This window comes from Osmerus eperlanus, chromosome 12 (assembly GCF_963692335.1).
Source record: "Osmerus eperlanus chromosome 12, fOsmEpe2.1, whole genome shotgun sequence".
Classification (NCBI taxonomy): Eukaryota; Metazoa; Chordata; class Actinopteri; order Osmeriformes; family Osmeridae; genus Osmerus; species Osmerus eperlanus.
The window spans coordinates 14394871-14416507 of NC_085029.1; the positions used below are offsets into that span (position 1 = coordinate 14394871).

The 21637-nt window shown below is 46.5% G+C and overlaps 1 protein-coding gene across 3 annotated transcripts in view; it reads left to right on the forward strand.

The window, feature by feature from the left end:
* The first annotated feature begins 509 nt into the window (after window positions 1-509).
* LOC134030785 (PH and SEC7 domain-containing protein 1-like) overlaps window positions 510-21637 on the forward strand; it is a 36167-nt gene continuing 15039 nt past the window's right edge. The window contains exons 1-10 of one of the 3 annotated variants that reach the window (XM_062474086.1): window positions 510-613; window positions 5228-7705; window positions 7850-7967; window positions 8445-8970; window positions 9635-10102; window positions 13918-14106; window positions 14635-14715; window positions 14959-15071; window positions 15237-15295; window positions 15983-16072. In XM_062474086.1, coding sequence (XP_062330070.1) covers window positions 5543-7705; window positions 7850-7967; window positions 8445-8970; window positions 9635-10102; window positions 13918-14106; window positions 14635-14715; window positions 14959-15071; window positions 15237-15295; window positions 15983-16072 — 3807 coding nt within the window. In that variant the 5' untranslated portion in view covers window positions 510-613; window positions 5228-5542. Of the gene's footprint in view, window positions 614-5227; window positions 7706-7849; window positions 7968-8444; window positions 8971-9634; window positions 10103-12751; window positions 13168-13917; window positions 14107-14634; window positions 14716-14958; window positions 15072-15236; window positions 15296-15982; window positions 16073-21637 lie in introns of those variants that run through there. The other 2 variants (XM_062474087.1, XM_062474088.1) reach the window with 2 other exon arrangements.

A 21637-nucleotide genomic window follows, 5' to 3' on the forward strand; every position in this document is an offset into this window, starting at 1 on the left:
AGCCTAACAAATCTTTTGCATTTTTTAATGTATCCTCCATAATAACGCACCACATGCACTTATAGTCATAAAATATGGTGCATTTGCATATGGTGCAATATATACAGCATATACAACATTTACTGGATGGTACTGTATTCGCATTATGTATAGTGTCATAAACAATATATACACTAACACCTATAAAGTTTTCTCCATCAAAATCAACACATTTGCAGGCTTTCGCTGCTCATTCAGTTCCTATATAGTTTCACTACATGTTCATACAACAGAGGCGCAAGTCTAAACTCAGTTTTTCCCTTTCTGTTCCCTCTGTGCCTACAAACAAAGCTTCAAACTCCTACCCCACACGACACCACATTTCACACAGAGTGGGAGGGCCAGGCAGTCCTGCTGCACTGATTGGTTGGGGATGCGTTCAGGGGGCGGAGCCTGGTGCAGCGTTGCCGGCGGGGGAGGCTGGGCAGGGGAGGCAGCCAGTAGTAGTTAGTCAGCTCCACACTCTTGCTGCTGCAGGGGTGAGGAAGGAAGGAGACCAGGAAAGAAGATACAGGCTATGTCATGTGGGAGGCAGACGTGCAGTATGGACGAGCCAGCTCATATCAGAGGAGAGGTGAGTGTTAGATGACGGAGGGGAAGAGACGAGATAGCGAGGAGGAGAGGATGAGGAAGGACACAGGTTTGTCTCTGTGTGTGGTTTCAGCTGCTGCCTCTGTCCGCCGTCTGTTGGCTTCTGTGTGGTCGATGAGGATAAAGCATTGCTGAGGTAACAGAAAGATAGATAAAGATGTCCATGTCATTCTTCTACAACTAAAGTGTGTGTGTGTGTATGTAAACTTGCATGTGTGTGTGTGTTTGTGTAACTGTCAGTTTGTAAGGGCATAAAGGTGTATGCTTGGTTCGCATCACGGGTCTGTATATGATGACATGTCAAAGCATGCACTGCCACACATTTCCATGTCATTCCCTATGTGACTGACAATGGCCGGGTTTCCCAGATTCGTTAAGAAGCTCTTAACGCTAAGAGCTTCTTAGGAGCATTCTAAGAGCGTTCTAACGCTCTTAGAACGCTCCTAAGAAGCTCTTAGCGTTAAGAGCTTCTTAACGAATCTGGGAAACCCAGCCAATGCTGTTAATTCCACGACCTGTTCCACACATTTTAACCTGGCAGGAGACTTGACGAAGCTGTTTGTCAAGTCTTCAGTGTCTAATGTGCATTTTACCAGTCAGAAAAGAATATCCGGTATTATTGACCGTGCGTAAGTTCTGTCCTACCACTGCTCAAACACAATATTTAAATGAGACATGTCTCACAAGTTTTCTCTTCGTTTTTCTATGAAGAGGTTGTTTACTGACCATGTACTTGACTTATCTAAGGTGTCTCAGTGTGTTTTTCATCGGTTGGAGTCCAGATAACCATAGTTACTCTATATCAGAGCCAGTAGCTTGTGTCCTTTCATCTGTGAAGCACAGACAGCCTCCACAAATCAGTCATACTTAGCAGGGTTGAGATATCTGGCCTAAGAAAATCACTCCCCAGGAAACAGCTGTCCTGACGTACTGATAACAACTGTCATGGGGGTCAGATGGCTGAGCGGTTAGGGAGTCGGGCTATTAATCAGAAGGTTGTAGGTTCGATTCCTGGCCGTGCCAAATATGGATAAGAGTGTCTGCTAAATGACTAAATGTAAATGTCATATCTCCCCTTTTTGACTAAGAAAAGCGGTTTTGTTTTGTTTTGTTATGTACACTTAGATCCTAGAAGACCTGGGTCTCCCTCCTGGCCTCTTCAACCCTCCAGAGACCAGGCTGTTTTTTATCACACTCTGGAGTGGTACACGGACAGAAAGAACAAACAACAGAACATGATGAAAGATCTAGTGAAGTAGATGGTAGTCAACGTCTTTAACTCAAAGGAAGGTCGCCAATTACTCACCTTCACCACTGAGAGTTTGCCACAGCTTTGAAATCTGATCTCCCTGTCAATAGTGGTGCTTCTGGTAGAATCAATGGGAGAAGTATATAGTACTACCTCTGTAGTTATAAGTTGAACATGGTAGGACTAATCATCAAACACCTTTGTAGTAATTCAGAGTCATGGGGACTTTTTTTTTACCCATAATGCTGCAGTTCTGGAATGGGGCTTAAACACTGTCATTCTGAGTGCTGGGTCCTTCCTTAGTTACCACAAGGTCATAAGCACTTTTTCATATGGTTTTGGATGAAAGTTCTGATGGAAAGCAACCACTCCTCCTTGCTGTTTCTTTCTTAGAAGACACACACATACTCACAAGCAAACACACACTCATCTTTGTGTGGTTATACTGCATGAGTCAGAGGCCCAAAGTCTTTGTCTGGGGATGTCTTCAAAGACTGTTGAATGTATGCGAGTAAAATGTCCTTGTATCTACTCCCTACAAAGTCATACGTATTAATGTGAAGGATAGTTTTGCTTGGCTGTCATGCAACGCTGTCCTTTTTAGGAAGATCTTCCATAATTATAACTAAAAGAGTATTTTGACATTCATTGATTTGACAGGGTACTTTGCGTTCAACAGCGAGCTCTGGCTAAGTAGTGCCTTCCTCAGAATGTGCCTGTAATAAATACTACGGAACATTATGAATGTTCTTTTAATTCTGAATGAATACATTACTATGTAATAAAAAGAGACTGGAAATAGCGTGCAGCCTAAAATGCCTAAAATATGTGCAAGAAACAAACTGTCGGCCACATTCTTAAAATCTCCTGCAATACTGGCTCTCCACTGGATTTTAACTGGCACTGCACATGTAACACTTGCCATGCTGCTGAAATCATAGCTGGCTAAGACCAGCAACCCAGCCGGGAGCTAATATTAGCATGCCCACCATCTTATTCCAAGAACTAATATTCGTGTCGTTCTGCATGGGCTCGGGCTTAATTATCTGTGTGATTTGACTCATAAACACACAACCTGAGGCCATGTGGGCTGATTGACTGGATGGGTGTCACATCCACCTGCTGTCCTGGTCCTCTACCCCGTTCCCTCTTAGACAAGGCTTACTTTAGCGTGCTTGAAAAGGCTTGCTCTGTTGTCATGGAGAACCAAAATGGAGGGGAAATCCATAAAGACCAAAAGACAAACCACACTTATCTAATCACTTCCGTATACCTCAAATAGAGTTTGCTTCCTGACTTTTAGAATTTCCCCATGGTCTAAAAGTCTCCTTTTCAAAAAAACAAACAATTTCTTATTCGTTTTTCTCTTAAATACATTTGAAATGTTACGTACATGCAAGCATATTTACAGCACTGAAGTCAGTAGCAACATGGCCGGGGGGGGGGGGGGGGGGGGAGAGCAGTAATGACCTGCTTCTGTTGTGCCTCCTGGCGCCCCAGCTGAGCGTGTGTTACTGGAGAGCGCTCGTAGAAACGCCAATGCGGGTGCCAAGTTGGCCAACTCTCAGGGGACGGGGCGTCCGAGGGAGGGACTGCAGCACGTACACTAGCAGTAGAGCGGGAGGACGACAGTCGGAGCCCGACTCGCTGTCTGACTTGTGTTGTAAGCGTACAGTAATCCTGTTACTGTTCCCTACGGCAAGCCTTCCTGTAAATCTCCTCTCTGATCACTCTGGAGGCCCGCCACCCTTTCCCTCACACACACATATTTCCTGTGCTCTATTTCTCCATATCTTCTTCTTATTTCTTCTCTCTCTTCCGCCCGTCTCAAATGATGTAGGGATGGATAACGGTGCATGAATGCAGTTCAGGCTCATCAGCTCTTTCCAGGATCAGCACGGGAGGCTGGAGGCTTTTAGCCTGTGTCTCTGGGGAGCTGAAAACACGACAGATAGCTTCACTAATCAGACAGTGGCTTTCTTAAATCATCTATGACAGGAGTGGTCACATTCATGCCACTAGTCCAAAGAGGCAATCTTTCCCATAATTGGGCCCATGGGGATAGAACCTATGAGCTAAATACATAATTTGAATGTTTCAATGATTGTATGACATTAAGTCTGGAGAATAACAAACATTTCACAGAATCCTTGGTTTCCTTCCTGTCTGCATCAATGTCAATCTGGTTCCCTTCAAATAATATCAAACAATCATTAAAAAAAAACTGAATCTCTATGGCACCCCTTGTCAGATGGGTGCTGTGCTTTGCTATGATTGGTTGCATTCAGTGTTTAAACAACTCAGAGCATGAGTGTCTAAGATCCTTTGGTGCTGTTCGCAAGCACCAAAGTGAACAGCACCAATCAGTATGTCTGCAAGTATAAAGATTCAGAAGAGGAAGTGAGGGGTAACTTCCTGCTTCACACCTTTACTGGGATGTTCGAAATATCACTCTTATTGTAATTAAATCCATACGCCTCATTAAACATATCCCACGAGTAAAAGTGTATATTTAATACTGAGTCACAGGTAATTAATTATGGAGGTTACATCATATGTTGATTATAAAACTTAATAAATAATGCATCGCATTTCTGAATGTTCTTGTTGAAATGTTTTGTTGGTGACCCTATGCCCCACATTAAGTATAGACATTACAGATGGTCGTCTTCAGTACCATTAGCTGATCAGGATCTGTGTCTCTTCCATTCAAAAGGATAGAGTGCACGCCTGATGGGCTGTGGACAGGGGCTGTGCGCTGCGGTGGACTAACTCAGTGTGGCATTTAGTCATCATAGAAAGCAGCTTCTACTTTCTTTGATTTAGAATATTACCTCACTGCTTCAATGGTGAAACGTAAAGAATCTTCTCGCTAGGGTAGTGAAGGCATTCACGAAGACATTGTATTGTGCTTGTTTGAAGATGTAGGTAATAATATGTCTGTTCTGTAGAAATATGTTTATATTGGGGTGTGTGCTTTGTTTGCAGTTTGTGAGTGTTAATGTGCTTGTGTGTACATGTTTGTGTGTGTGTGCGTGTGCATATGTGTGTGTGTGTGTGTGTGAGAGTGTGTGTGTTCAGAGCAGTACATTACAGAAAACATTTGCAGAATGCTCATAGCGACAAGCTGCAAGGATTATGGATGGGATCAGATTACCTTTCTAGGTCATCTGAGACAAAGATATTTACTACCTGTTGTAGTACTGCTTCTACCTCCGTGTTGCACTCTCACTAATTCCTTAACTATATAAGTCCTTATTGCTTGTGAAATGTATACCGTAAACAATACCTGGGAATGATCTGGAACATGGATTACATAAATGACTTTCTCCTTCTTCTCTCTCACAGGTATGAATAGGCAGCTGTTGTGAACACCCCATGTGCCTGTTTGTCCTCTGCTTACACAGCCTGTGTGCGGCCACACTATCTCTGGCCTGTCGGGCTAGTAAGGTAGAAAATACTTACACCACAAAAATACACTGACAGTGATACCAGCAGCAGGAATCAAGCAACAAACAAGCCAGCAGGCAGACAAAGAAAAAGTAAATGGTCTCTCCCTCGCTCTCTTTCTTTCTCCCTTTATTTTGATCCATCCAGTCTTTTCTCTCTTCTTTATAACTCTCTCTCTCTCGCTCTGTCCCTGTGATGTGCTGAGGTGAGGTCATGTCCCAATCTGGAAAAGTCCTTCATCTGTATGTGGAGGTAAGGTCGGCCCCAGAGCGTGATGGGAAGGTGGACTCCGGAGAGGGCACTGGGAGTGAGTCAGCCTCAGCACCATTGAAGGACGGAGCTGCAGAGCTTCTGTCTCAGCTCTCCTGCCAGACCACTTGCCAGACTCCCATCAACACTCCTCAGCACCTGGCCCAGGACTCCACTCACTCCCAGTCTCCCTCCAGACACACAGTGAGCTTTCAGCTCCGCCAAGGCAACGGCACTCCATCTCCCAGCATCCCTAAGCGGCAGAGTTCCACGTGTGAGGGCAACTCTGTCACCAATTCGCCAGCATCTTCCGGGAAGGTCACTGCCCTTCACGCACCTACCAGTGGCAAGGAGGATGGAAAGCGTTCTGTGGTCACCTTCAGCTACATTGAGAAGGCCAACGTGAGGAAAGTGGAAAGCCCTCGGAGCGCAATATGCCAGAGGGGGTCTAGAGAGGAGCGGTCCACCCCCTCCCACCTGCATAAGAGGTTCAGTGATCCTGTGTGGTTTGGGAGCCCTGACTCCTCGTGCAATTCTAGTCCTAAGCTGGCCTTCCGCCAGCAGGGGTCCCCCAGCTTCCGCCGCCCCTCGCTGGATCCCATCGGCAGGGCCGCCACCCAGAGGGCCCTGATGGAGTTTGGTTCCCCCCTGCTTAGGAGCAAGATTGCCCACGGGCTTCCATCCTGCCAGGACCAGCAGACTCGCTGTCAGTCCTGGGGTGGTTCACCTGTTCAACGCAAGAGCAACACCTGCAGGTTCCCAAATAATCATGCGGATACAGAGAGGAACAGGGCCAATTGCGGCCTACCCAGGAGCCCAGCCTCTGATCAGCTTTCCTCCCATGCCAGGCAGTCTGCTCTGAGCAGATCTCCTAAATCTAGACCCAGGCCCTGTGTTGGACCCCAGAGCCCCCTTCACTGGCTATGTCAGGACAGAGGAGTGGTAGGGAGTCCTGCCACTAAGAGACATGTGCACAAACCATGTAGCAGTAATACTCCACCACAAGGTGCAATACATCAACTCGGCAATACTCTTATGGAAGGAATGAACCAGCTAAGCGGCAGTAAACTGTCCTCCCCAGCTCATAGCCCTGAGGTAGCCCGTAGGCTAGCAGAAGAGGCTACCAAAGTGTCCTCTATTTTATCTGAGGTAAGGAGAGCCTCATTGCACAATGCTTTAAGTGAACTGGAGAGCTCGAACTCTGGAAATATTTCTGGAATCCAGGACAGTTCCTCCACAAACGCACAAAAACAGCAGCAGGCAGTTAAGATGAACATCCCTTTAAACAGCCAACACACGCCAGCATCTGAAAACAGTGATTCACACCAGCCTGCAAAGTCCCTATCACTGTCACATAACATGAGTTCACCGACCAATCACGAGGCACATCAACAGGAGGGGCCGGCCCAGCATCAAAACCCTATCCTGCCAGAGACGGCCGGGTGTGGGTCCCCTGCCCTCCCCTCGCGCTTCTTACGCCCCTCTCACCCTCCTACTGAGATCAGCTCCCCGATGAGAGACCCCAGGCTACTAAGGGCAGAGCTTAGGCTCACAGACAGCCCCACCCTCCACCGCCACCAGCCTCCACAGTACACTGGAGACTGCTGGGCCCCCCGGGCGAACAGCAAGGGTGACCCGGACTGCTATGACAGGGGTGACTGTGCAGAACTGGCCCGCAGGCTCTTCATAGGTCAGAGCGTCGAGGAGGCTCCAGTCAGCTGGACCTCTAGGCAGGAGTGGGGCCACCTGGAGGCAGAGACCAGCCCTAACCCCAGTCCCAGCCCCGGCCCCGTGCAGGAACAGCAGGCCCTGAGCCCCATGGCTCGGAAACGGGCGGAGCAGAGGAGGAGAGAGGTCCTGCTCCTAGGCCCTGTGGTGCTGGACTCTCCTGAGGAGGATGAGGGCTGCGATGGAGATGTAGTGGAGGGCTATGGGGTGGGGCAGCAGCCAGGCCTGCTGAGGGTGGAGGAGCCTCCAGAGGGGGACCAGAACGGGGCCATGGGCTCCTCCTCCCGTAGCTCCAGTGGGGTGACAGGAAGCCTGGGGGACAGGGACTGTGTGTCTCCAGAGTCCAGCCAGTCCAGCCACCAGAGCAACGAAACCGGAGCAGCCACCTCAGGAATACAGGTGAACAGTGGACAGAGAACGTGTGTGTGTGTGTGTGGGGGGGGGGGTTAAGAAGAGACAAACATGCTAGTTCAGAACTATTCATAACTATGAATATAATGTTAAAATGATGATCATTATTCACCTGTGTTTGTGTCTGAGAAGACAGACAGTGGCTCAGCAGTGCCAGGGCCCTCGCTCCACTCACAGAGAATTGCCCGAGCGAAGTGGGAGTTCTTATTTGGCACCCCGTCTGAAGAGAGGGCCAGCAGGGGAGAGAAAAGTGAGAACTCTAACAGGCTCCACTCATCACTCCTTGATCTCAGTGTAACTCAACACATACACCATACTGTAGCCCAGCTATTCCTACAATGCATTCAGTCATTCAGTTACATCATACAACAGCCTGTTTAAAATGTGATCAGAAAATACAACTGACCAATGATGGAACATACTATGAAAGTAAATATGAGCAATTCATTTAACAATAATATAATTACAAAGCATCTGAATGGACAGTACTTAGTATGTCAAAAGTATGTGTTTCCACCACTTACATTTACATTTAGTCATTTAGCAGACGCTCTTATCCAGAGCGACTTACAGTAAGTACAGGGACATTCCCCCCGAGGCAAGTAGGGTGAAGTGCCTTGCCCAAGGACACAACCTCATTTTGCACGGCCGGGAATTGAACTGGCAACCTTCAGATTACTAGCCCGATTCCCTAACCGCTCAGCCACCTGACTCCCGTCCACTGCAGATACCCAGGAAGCCTCTACAGCTCCTCCCAGTGGCAACTCCAGTGAATCTCCCACCCCGACTCCTCCCTCCTCCCTGCCCCTCATCTCAGCCAATCACCATGTGCAGCACGTGGAGGTGGAGCTGGTGACTCCTCCCCCGGCGGCAGCAGGCACGTCGCCAAAGACGGGCATCATCCGGAGGACCCTCAAGTACTCGGAGACCGACCTGGACGCCGTGCCCCTTCGCTGCTACCGCGAGACGGACATCGATGAGGTGCTGTTGGCCGAGCAAGAGGATGCCGACTCTGCGTTTGGGAGTAACCGTAGTGTTGTGGGCACCTCGGGCACGGACAGCAGCCCCCTCGGTGGCATCTTCTATGAGAGGACGGAGGGGGAGGAGAGGCCTGAAGGGGAGGAAGAGGAGGAGGATGAGGACGAGGAGGAGGAGGTGGTGAGCTGGGCCAGTGTGAGGATGCAGGGGGACTCCAGGAAGAGGATGTATGCTGGACTGGTGGAGCAGGAGGTGTTTAGCCAGCTACTGAGGAGGTGAGACTACACACACACACACACACACACACAATCTACACACCACCAATCGTACACAAAACACAGTCGAGGGAGTCAGAGGTCTATCACTACCAACAGGTCTATTAAAAATCTATTGGAAATGTTGGGATGTAATCTGACATGAACCTTTGTCAATTGTCATCAACACTGTCCCTCTGCAGGGAACAACGCAGCCTTCAACAAAGATAGAAATCAATGTGTAACACATGTATCGTCATGTTTTGTCAGGGGGAAAAAATGCACAAACAATTTGTAAACAGCTTTGTGATCACACCTAGGTAAAATCTCTTGGGTATAGATCTCAATCTAGAAAAACAGCTGTACTCACTTTCAAAAAATATCTTAGGAGAAACCTGATACAACAGACTTTAGAATATGTCGTTACTTACATTTACATTTAGTCATTTAGCAGACGCTCTTATCCAGAGCGTCTGCTCTGGATAAGAATGTCCCTGTAAGTACAGGGACATTCCCCCGAGGCAAGTAGGGTGAAGTGCCTTGCCCAAGGACACAACGTCATTTTGCACAGCCGGGAATCGAACTGGCAACCTTCAGATTACTAGCCCGATTTCTTAACCACTCAGCCACCTGACTCCCTAACTTCTAACATAGTAACTCTCACTTTCTTTCCCTGTCTTCCCAGACCCTTGGATGATGTCTTCGACACCCACACTGCCTTGAAGTCACCCATCCTGGTGACAGGACCTCGCCGTACCTCTGAAGACTCCTTCAGCCGCCATTTTGAGAGCATCATGGAGTCCCACCGCGCCAAAGGGACGTCCTACAACAGCCTGGACTGCGAGGAACTATTGACCTCCAGCACTCAGACCGTCCTGACCTTTGACCTCCCCACGCTTACCCCAGAGATCCAGGGTCAGATCTGCCAGAGCGCCAGGCAGATTGTCCAGCTCAGTTTTGCCCCCCTGGCCCACTGCGAGAGACCCAGCCTGTCTGACTCCATCCTGACGGTGACGGGAGACTCGGACGCCACCCGCGCTCCCTCCAGTGAGAGACTGAGCAGCAGCTCGGATGACACGCCCCATCGAGGAGGCAGGGAAGGGGCACACCTGGGCCACAGCTGGCACAGCAACCCCTCCTTCTCCTTTCCCAGGTCAGTGGGCTTGAATGGGCCAGAACAGACAAAAAGTCTTTTTTGCGTATTATGTAGTTGCTCTCATAGACAACGTCTATTTATGCTGTTAGGGCTCCCTTAAGAGTCCAACCTCACCTCATCACACAGGTAGGCTCAGTGGACAGTAGTCTTTTCAGTCTGTCGCTGGCATTCTGAGTCAGTGCCAGCCTCCAGGGACATAGTCTCTGGTCTGGTGGCATACCGGCACTGCAGTGCAACTACCGAGCAGAATAGTTAGTGAAGGTCATTGGGAGACTTGTGTGTGGTTTCCATGACGGCATGCGGAGTGTAGGTTTGAGTGAGTGTGTGCATGTGTGTTTGTGTGTTTGATGACTAGAGCAGGTGATTAAGGCAGATGGCTGAACAGCTTTCACCTTCACCATTAGTTGTTCTGATATACACACCTTTAGATGCTCTCTTGATAAAGGCCCATATTGAGGGATTCACCATCGCCAAGTTTATTTCAAGTTTATCTACACTCAAATGTATGTGTGTATCAATAGTCCAAGGCTTGTTAGATTCCATATTTAGACCCTGACCCTTGAGGGATATCTTGATTTGTTTGGAGATAGAGAGATAATGATGTGTGGCAGCACTGCAGTGGCACTGTGACTGCACTGTCACCTTGAGGTACCTGCCACTAGATGGCGACTGAGGCCCTCACTGTACTTGCCAACACAATAGCCCTCCCATCCTTCATTGAGACAGGTGTAATTAATACAGTACAGATGGCGGCCTAGTGATTGGACAGCTTGTGATGTTGCCAACCTATTTACTATCATTTTATGAGGTTGACAGGCAGGATATTCTTTGTAATACAGGCTTATTCATTAGGTGTGCTAGTGTTGTAGGATGTCCTGCCTAAGTGTACAAATAAACGCATTTCTGACTCGTCTTCTTTGTAGTCTGCGCCTGGTACGTAGTCTAGTGTGGAATTACACACATCAGCCTGCATAGTGTGGAAATAAGCTCATCTGACATTTACATAGTAATAGGCTTATCTTGTCTTCATCATCATCATCCTGTCTTGGAAAGAAAAAATGTATCACAAAGCTCAAATTAATTGGCCACCATTTGTACAATAGGTGTGTGCATGTATTTAAAACAGTCAGTTAGCCACTAATAGACAATCAAATGACATGATTGCATTTATGTAATAGTGACATCATCACTGTTCCAATAGGCTGTTAATTGGCCACCAGCGGAACAGTAACTGAATTGTGTGAGGCTGGCCAGAAAAGCTTTGTATGTCCATTGACACACAATAAGGAAACATAATCCACTCTAAAATCCAAACTAGTTTCTAAAATGCATTCAAAGACGAGCAAAAAAACAGTTCACTAACCAAAAAATGTTACTCCCTCTAGCACTCAACAAGCTTGAATGAAGCAAGCCATTCTGTAGATGTCAGATTCATGTTGACATTGTGCTGGCAAGTGTTAGTTCTCTGTCCAGCCCAGCTCAGTGAGAAAGGAATTCATGATCAAGACAACAGGACAAATATTTGATAAGGCTTCTCCGTTCTTTGATAAAAGTTGGAATCCCCCCAACCCCCCTTCTTCACATCACTCTTTTGAGATGTGAGATCATGTGAGCAGTTACACAGAGAACTATTGTATAGAACTGCCTAATGGAGACAGAAAGGAGGACATTATTTTGTGACGGACCATTGAACCGAATTCTGACACTAGAAATTCCCTCATGGCCTCTGAACAGCATTGTAGTTGCCTTTCAATTAGACAAAACTAATGTGTTGTTGTGGCTGGAGCGTTGGCCCTGGTAAGTTGGATTCAAGAACAGACACCAAAATGGCTGTTTTCAAAGCCTCTCTATTCCTCTCCCACGACAGTCATTGTTAGGGAGAAAACAGCTTAAGAATTTACCTAGAGGTTTAGAGTTTTCCCTGGCACCTTGTCTTTTTGTTATCGTGTGTGTGCTTATATCTTACTTTGAAGACAATGTAGACAGCATGTATACAGCACCTAGAGGAAAACTGCTCTGAGTGTGAGTAATTGCAGCTAAAAGGAGAGAGGTCGAGAGAAAGAGAGGCATAGAGGGTTTGTGGCAGAAAGCAGTTTCATACTATGCTTGCAGCCCAAGGTCGGCAGGGGACGTTGGTAAAGTTTACACAGTGAGAGAGAGAGAGGGAGGGAGGGAGGGAGGGAGGGAGGGAGCGAGGGAGGGAGGGTGGGTGGGTGAGGGAGGGAGGGAGGGAGGGAGGGAGGGAGAGGGAGAGGGAGGGAGGGAGAGGGAGGGAGAGGGAGGGAGGGAGGGAGGGAGGGAGGGAGGGAGGGAGGGAGGGAGGGAGGGAGGGAGGGAGGGAGGGAGGGAGGGAGGGAGGGAGGGAGGGAGGGAGGGAGGGAGAGAGAGAGAGAGAGAGAGAGAGAGAGAGAGAGAGAGAGAGAGAGAGAGAGAGAGAGAGAGAGAGAGAGAGAGAGAGAGAGAGAGAGAGAGAGAGAGAGAGAGAGAGAGAGAGAGAGAGAGAGAGAGAGAGAGAGAGAGAGAGAGAGAGAGAGAGAGAGAGAGAGAGAGAGAGAGAGAGAGAGAGAGAGAGAGAGAGAGAGAGAGAGAGAGAGAGAGAGAGAGAGAGGGAGGGGGAGGGAGGGGTGAAAGAGAGGGACAAACAAAACCTAAAAGATAGAGGGAGAGGGAGAGAAACTGCTGTACAAACTTCTCTTTTGCTGCAGAAACTTTTGTCAAAGACGAAAGAGCAGAAAAGAGAATATAAACGAGAAGGGGGAAGGTATTTTGTGTACCTTTCTCGCCTCTGGGTGTTACAGGTACGGACTGGGCTTCATGGAGACAGGAAATAAGTGATGTTGCACTTTTGGATCTGACTGACTGAGGAGTTGGTGGATGCAGGCAGGCTTGGTGATGCGTTCAGACAGGGGCTTGAGGACAGGAAAGGTCGGTAGGCTGAACAGTCTACAGAGGTGCTCTGGCAAGGGAGGGACAGGAACAGACAGCAAGGCTGGCTCTGTCTTCTGTTGTCATGGCGCTGCTGGAGAAGAGAGGTACATGCCCTCTCAGCGTTCCCAGCGGAGGTGAGTTCATATCCCTCACCTGTATGCCTCCTTCCTTCTCTTCTCCTCCTCCTCCACCTCCTCTCTCCCTCCCTCTCCTTCTGCCATCAGAGGTAGCGGTGGCAGAACTACAGTATGGATGTATGTACATCTCAAAACAGTTTAAAATACCGCTGTCTGTTGCAGCTGTTGTCATAGCAGGGTGCTAAAGGAGGCAACCTGTGTTTGCACTGTTGAGGTTTGCATGAGTCACTGATTAGGAAGTTTCAATGCCTCTCTGGTGCTAACCTCATTTCCTGCCGTTTATGAGATTCCAAGAGAACTTGTGAGGCAATCAATCCTCACACACCTTGTGTGCTGTATTCAATATATTCTTTTGTCTAGCTTCATATTTGAAATATTGTCCCCAAGACTGTATTGACCGCCTTTGCGGTCAATACAGTTTGCTGATATGAGATCTTATGGAGAACACATTTATTCTGTGATATTTAAACTATTTCTAGTTTGAAGTTTCAGTATGTTCCAGTATGATGTAATTTACGTACATCATAGCATATATTATAGATTTGTTGAGTTCTGAATCCTTTGATTCATTATTGGGGATGGAGTAGGGAAAACCAGGGAAATATTAAAAAAGAGTAATAATTGTATCATGGTATTGAACCATAGTATCTTGTTGGTAAAATATGATCATTTCACAGCAAACATTGACTGGAATCAGCACTCCAAGTAATGTTGCTGTTCCTGCGTGTTTTCTCTTCCTCTTTCCAGAGAGAAGGCCCGTCTGGCCACCGACTCTGAGCTGGACCAGGACCTCAGTGAGAGGCTGGGTCTGGGGAGCAGTGAAGCCCTCACCAACGGTACCCGTGCGGATCTGGCGGCCGCCAAACGCCTCGCCAAACGTCTCTTCAACCTGGATGGCTTCAAGAAATCTGATGTAGCTCGCCACCTCAGCAAGAAGTGAGTAACTCCACACATTTTTTATGAGACAAAACATTTACATGAAAATATCATGAGTTGGTTGCTATCCACAAAACATTTTTACTCTCTCTCTCTTATTATTAGCAGCTGTGGGTGGACTTTCCCCATCTCAGAGATTTTATTTTGCCCATGTCTCTTTACTTTTAGCCTAATTTCTGTTCTCTTTTCTGCTCGCAGAGAAACTGTTGGATCAGGGTGTCAGGCTGTCAGTTGTTGGTTGGCACTAACAAAAAAGAATATGGGATTAAAGGACTTCCTTTTTTTCTGACTGATGCACCCTGGGAATAACAGTTTTGGCCCAAAGTCTGCAACTCAAACTGAATGTGCTGGTTCACACTGACTGACAGTCTGAATGGATGCATGTGTGAGAAAGCCAATGTCTGATTGACATGTTATGCTTTCTCTGGCTTTCTCTGTATTCTCTCTCTCTCTCTCTCTCTCTGTATTCTCTCTCTCTCTCTTTCTGTCTCTCTCTTCCTATCTCTCTCACATTATATCTCTCTCCAGTAATGACTTCAGTTGTATGGTGGCAGAAGAGTACCTAAGCTTCTTCGATTTTGTAGGACTAACTGTGGACCAGGCTTTAAGGTGAGTCTTCAAGACAATCCAACCACTCTGTCCCGCCCTATCAAAAAAGAGCTCCTTCCACAGAAATTATCATAAAATATTGGAAGTGAGAAGTTCACTTATACAAGAGGCAGCACTTAGTTAACACTGCTCCCTGGTGGTTAGCTAAGGTACTGTATCTCTGAGGTCAGAGGACTTCCCCGTCCCTCAAGGGATCTTCCTGACTCTCAACCATTGCACGGTATGCCTTTGTTTGTGTTCTAGATCCTTCCTGAAGCAGTTTGCCTTGATGGGGGAGACTCAGGAGAGGGAGCGGGTGCTCTCTCACTTCTCCAGGAGGTACCTGAGCTGCAACCCCCAGGTCATACCTTCTGAAGGTGAGAACACAACTGACCATAAGTCCCTGTCTCAGACCTGTGCCAGCTAGTTCTAGATCGAATCTGCCGTTGTCTCCCTTGAAGTATATATAAGTGTTTGTGAAAGTGAAGACGAGCTGTTCCAGTTGTCCTATCTGTTAACAAATATTTCTGTTTCTCTTCCAGATGCCGTTCACACCCTTACCTGTGCCCTGATGCTACTAAACACAGACCTGCATGGTCATGTAAGTACAGAAAAAGGCGTGTGTGTGTGTGCGCTTGCATGTGTTTTGGGCAGGGAGGATCCTAGGGGACTACTTTGTGCTGAGGAAGGATAATGGAAACTTTTAAGAGTTACATTCCCCTCAAGGCCCCTCTGATTGAGTGTGGCGTCAGCTTTAAGGAAAATAACATCCCTAACTGATCAAACGTTGACAAGGGACTGCCAACTGATTACGGTTCACCCTTCTCTATCATAGATCCAGCCCTCTCCTACCTTTGTATCAAACAGTCAACTCCCCCAAAGAGTTTCAGTTTTTCTTCTTTACTAAAGAGTAAATCTAGGCCATTCGTGGCTTCTTTGTATGATGTGCAGCGTTGCAGATGATTAATTAAAAGTGGCTAGCGCTGGCAGGATGAGAAACCTGCTATCTCAGGAGAGAGGGGAGATTGAGAGATGCCTGATCCTGCTCTGCGCTTCATCATCATCATCATCCCTTTTACGCAATCTTCAGCTCATCCACAAACTGAGTAGCTGGGATTCATTTGAGACCCCTGATAAAATCGCCACCGAAAGTCAACAATATTTATTGTTGAAGGTTGAAATGTAGCGTAATAATTGGATTTAAAGGAAGACAACATTTAGTAAAACATTTGCAATATATTACTCTACAGTGTGGAATTCAACGGTCTGGTTTGAACATTCCTTACAGAACATTGGCAAAAGGATGTCTTGCACACAGTTCATTGGAAACCTAGAGGGTCTGAATTGTGGACAAGATTTTCCGAAGGACCTGCTGAAGGTATGCAGTACAAATCTGTACGCACACACACTCACACCCATACATGCAAACAAAATGCACATAGAACTGAATTTGTGTTGTGTATGCTTTTCCACCATTATCTTTTATATACGCTGTGCAACCATGTGTATGTTTTCCAACTTTATTAATTGCTATGTTGTGCTATTGTTTGTGTGTGTGCGTGAGGTGTGTGAGTTTGTGTGGGTTGGTTTCTGGCAGCTTGGCAAGAGCCTGGTGCCAGCTGGCGGCCTGGGAGTCTCTTGAGGCCTGCATTCTCAGAGCCGGCTCGGTCACCACTTCCTGTTGCACTCAGGCCAGGGGAGGCTAATTGTTGTGCTGTCTCCAGACTGGGAGAAGACATATCTCCCCTTGGGGCATCTGTGCTCTGGTTGGACTATATTAGATTAGCCCATTAGCTTAGCACTGTCGTGGGCAGTATGATAGGCAGAGGCCCTTTGGGAGCCATTGGTGAGGAGCCTGAGGCAGGTGAAGCCACAAGGAAATAACCGAATCAGTTGGACTGCTTGGCATGGACGTGGCTAATGATGATGTGCCTGATTAGTTTTGTCAGCAAAAAAATGTCCCGTCAACACAAGCCCCTGCAGTGTAAGTCAACAAGTTGTAATGGCATATCTATAATGCATAAGCGGGGCAGAGGGCTGCTTTCTCACCCGGAAAATGAAGGAAATTCATTTTAAAATGAAAGGCTTTCCTGTTATTAAGATAGGATAGCATCAGCCCCCTGCTGTGCTGTAGGTATTAGCTGGTGGAGTAAGAAAACGAGAGAAAGAGAGAGAGAGAATAAGACTGAGAGAGAAATGACAGAAATAAGCCCATTGACCTGGGATAGCTGTTTTATTAATGTACTGGATAGATCCAGGACGAGTCTTTTAAATCATGCTCTCCTCCCACTCCCTCTCTCCGACTCTCACCTTTTCCTCTGCCCTCAAGCCATCCTCTCTCTCTCTCTCTCTCTCTCTCCAACTCTTCAAATGTTCTCCCTGCCCACTCGCCCTTCGCTCCTTTTCTTGTCACTTTTGTGTGCTCTCTCTTGTACTCTTCTCTCCACCTTTCTCTTTGTCACGCTGTAAAAGCTTGCTCACCTCCACCCACTCCCTAGTTCTCCTCCATCATTTCCATTTTTATAAAATGACTGTCATTCCTTTCTTGCTATCTCCTGTTTTATTCGTCTTATCATTCATTTCCTCAACCTAATTTTCCTGGTCTCCCATTTCCTCTCTCGTTCCCTGATGTCCAGCCCTGGTCAGAACCGCAGGCTTGATAACTCCATCTTCTTCTCTCACATTTCCACACTGCTGTCTGGAGTTTCTACAGTACCAGCCACAGCTCGTCCCTCAAGCGTCCTATCAACCATTTGCCTAAAAAGGACTCCCACAGAAGGAGTTTAGTCCATATAGACCAATACACACACATAAACACACATGCAAACACACACACAAATCCATAAACACATATGTAGTCTACACACATATACTTAGACTTTATTCACACCCTCTCTTTCTCTATATCACACACCGCGTCATGTCTGTCACTATCACGTGTTTTCAATGTAAATGTTTTGCCACCACGATCACCCCCAGCCCCTGTGCCTCCTTCTCTCTTTCCTTTCTTCACCTCATCCCTCTCTCCCTCCCTTTCCCTCCCTTCCTTCTTGAGGTTCAAAGGGTTTTATTTTCAGCTGTATGAAATAGCAGTACCCCCGGAGGAGGCAAACCTGTGTGCTGTTCTATCTCTACATCACACTCACTGTCTTATCATCGCTTTGCTAACACACTTCAGTTCCTCAACCTTTAGATGGGAGGAAAGAAGAGGACCAGCCCTTCATTTATTCTTCCTCCATCTCCCCCTTCATGCCTTTGTCTCCTCCCTCCTTCACCCACACTGTGAAAATCACATTTTCACATAGTCAACATATGTCAAATGAAAGGCATACTGCACATTTAGGCCTAGTTTATTGTTATCGTTTTGTGGTTTAGTACTTCCAGTATGCTGTATATTAAATGCTAAATACTATCTAAATGCCTGCGCATGAATTGATGTGGAATTGTTTTTAAATCTAAACTGAATCTCAGAAAGCTCTTGCATACTGTAAAAGCATACATTATAGAGTTGTTTATGGTGATAATTTTTGGTAATTTACTGTAACCATGTGCCATATTTTGAGTCCCTACTCTGAAGGAGAGAGTATGCACTGCACTGCTGAACTGAGCCCTCCAGCTAACACAGAAATCAGGAACCAGGCAGCCTGGAAAATAATGACTATGACTTGGCATTCCCATGGTACATCTTTCTCTCTTTCTCTCTTTCTCTCTTTCTCTCTGTCTGTATTTATCTCTCTCTCTCATTCTATCACTCTCCCTCACTTCTTCCTTCCTGTCTCACTCCCCCTTGCTCTTTCGTTCTCTTGCCACTGCAGCTTTCTCAGATTAAACCTAGTGATATGTTTCCCATTAACACTACAATAGAGGTCCAGAATGGAGCAATCTCCTGTACTTTGTAGCTGGCTGCGTCGTCACATCCAGATTGTTGAGTACTTATATTAGCCTAGCAAGAGGTATGAACATTGTCTTGTGTTCAGGCTTCGAAACATTGATTAATTTTGAGATTTCTCTCCCTAATAATGTTTTGGGCATAGAGTATTACATTTACATTTAGTCATTTAGCAGACGCTCTTATCCAGAGCGACTTACAGTAAGTACAGGGACATTCCCCCGAGGCAAGTAGGGTGAAGTGCCTTGCACAAGGACACAACGTCAGTTGGCATGACCGGGAATCGAACTGGCAACCTTCGGATTACTAGCCCGATTCCCTCACCGCTCAGCCACCTGACTCCCCGAGTATGTTTTTGTGTGTGTGGTGTTTAACTACCCTTGTGGGGTCCGGAAAAAGACCTTGTGGGGACATTTTCTTGGGCAGCACAAATTCAAGTGCTACTCCTATGGGGCCTTTATGGGATTTAGGGTTAGAATTAGTGTAAAGGTTAGAATTAGGATAGAATATTAAGGATTGAGGACAGGGGTTAGGGCTAACAGGATTTTGAGTGAATTGTTGGTCCTCCTTTTGATAGCAAAACAAACCTTCCTGTGTGTGCATGTGAATTGCTGTGTGAGTGTGTGTCTGGAAGTTTTTGCGTTTTAGGAGGTGTCCATTTGGTGACAGTCATTATGACACCATAAACCATCTAAATGGGAGTGCTGGGGAGAATGATCCTTCCCTGGCTCTCCACTCCAGATCTGCCCTCAGAAGCAGCAGACTGAGAAATGGTCACAATCTCACTGTGCTCACTAGATCACTTAGTCGGTCGGTTGGGTTCATTACTGTAGACTCCCCATTCCAAATTATTATAACGTTTTTTACTTTGCGGTGTACTGATTGCATCGGTAAGTTTAATTTAAGAGCAGACACTTTGTCAACTGATTGCTTTAGCGGCTTTTAGCAACCCCCAATGAAGACTTCCTTTACAGTGTTGGCTGGTCAATGTCAGATACATAAGACCTTAAGTCATTCTCTCTCTCTCTCTCTCTCTCTCTCTCTCTCTCTCTCTCTCTCTCTCTCTCTCTCTCTCTCTCTCTGTCTCTCTCTGTCTCTCTCTGTCTCTCTCTGTCTCTCTCTTTCTCTAACTTTCTCTCTCACCTCTGTCACATACACCTTTTTCTCAATTTTTCTTTTTCTTTTCATCTCGCTTACTGTCGTTTTCTCTCTCTCATTCTCTCTCTCTCTCTCTTTCTCTCTCTCTCCGACTCTTTTTCTTCACTCTAGCTAGCAGCATTGCGCAGGGGTTGGAGTGAGAGCTAATGATGCTGTGAAGTAGGTTACCTGCCCACATATTACAGAGAAGAGAAACGCTTAAAAAGGCGCCTGAGAGACAGTGTATGTAGGAAATGGTAATAAAGTATTGACAATATTGATCACGTTCTTTCAGAATCAACCAACTGTGTCAGGGAGATAGATGACTATCGATACTTCTACTGTGAGAAGATTAGATTTTTCGGTATCTCTACGCCTGGGGTACTATGACGTTGTGTCCTTGGGCAAGGCACTTCACCCTACTTGCCTCGGGGGGAATGTCCCTGTACTTACTGTACGTCGCTCTGGATAAGAGCGTCTGCTAAATGACTAAATCTAAATGTAAATGTATGAGCATGGGCAGCTCATAGCAAATATGCTTGGTGCCAACCCTGCCCGTCTGTGCAGAGAGAACCAGGTCATGTTTGAGGGGGGGAGAGAACGGGCACTGGCTGCTTAGATCAGCAGAGACAGTGTTTGAGTGCACTCCCCTTGTTCCCCAAGCTGTCTCTCTCACAGCGCGACAGAAAAGGGAGAGGGGAGAGAGGGTGAAACAGATTGAGAGAAAAAGAGCCGGGGGAAGAGGCAGAGCAAGAGAGGGAGAGAAGCCGTAGGCTTTTATAGCCTCAACGAGAGTTGTCCTGTAGCTAGATGTCATTTTAATGCAGGTTGTTTTGGTCCCAGCTCCAGTCAAGGGTGATCGGTTCCACCGCTTCTGTGAGACTGAGCTAGCATCTCCTGACACCTGACAGGATCACAGGCCACAATGGATGTGTCACACATCGGTGTTCTGAGACGTAGACCATGACGATGCATATTGCAGATCATAGGGGATTTGTTTTGTCCTTGTGAACCAGCTATGGGACAGACGCTGTGTCACAGTCTAAAAGAAGAGAGCTTTGTTTTGGTTCATGAACATTTCATGGGATTTTAGATAATGATGACAACTGCCCGCAAAGAGAATGTGAAAAAGTATTAATACATCTTTTGGAAATATTGGCGTTGTTAGTTGCTGAATGAAATTATCCAGCTACTGTACGTCATTATACAGTACAGTATGTTACATTTAGTCATTTTAGCAGAAGCTCTTATCCAGAGCGACTTACAGTAAGTACAGGGACATTCTCCCCCGAGGCAAGTAGGGTGAAGTGCCTTGCCCAAGGACACAACGTCATTTTGCACGGCCGGGAATTGAACCGGCAACCTTCAGATTACAAGCCCGATTCCCTCACCGCTCAGCCACCTGACTCCCTGCACCTGTATGTCTGCATCACTACCTTGTCTCTACCTCTGTGTTCCTCCCTCCCACCCTTCCAGTAGCCTTCATTGCATATATGTTACACTGATGCAGGCATTGAAACACTGTCAGAATCAGAAAGGCCATGAAAGTTTGCACAGACAAGGAATTTACTTTGGCAGGAAGGTGAATACATTAAACATATAAGAATCCTAAAACTTAAATATGTGGTCTAACTATACTAAAGGTACAAGTCTACCTAATACTAATAAAACATATAAAATATAAAGTAGCCAAATAACTTACAATATAAAAATATAAAAATACATTACTGTGTCTGTCAGGAAGACAGACACAATACTGTTCTTTTCTCTAAACCTAAATCTCTCTATATGTTATTTACGTGACCTAAATGTACTTATTGCTATGATCCTATCAGTGCCACGAGTGAGTGACACTCATTAAATCTCACAAAACCGATGGCGCTACATTTTGTGAATCATCTCGCTCGCCATTCCCTC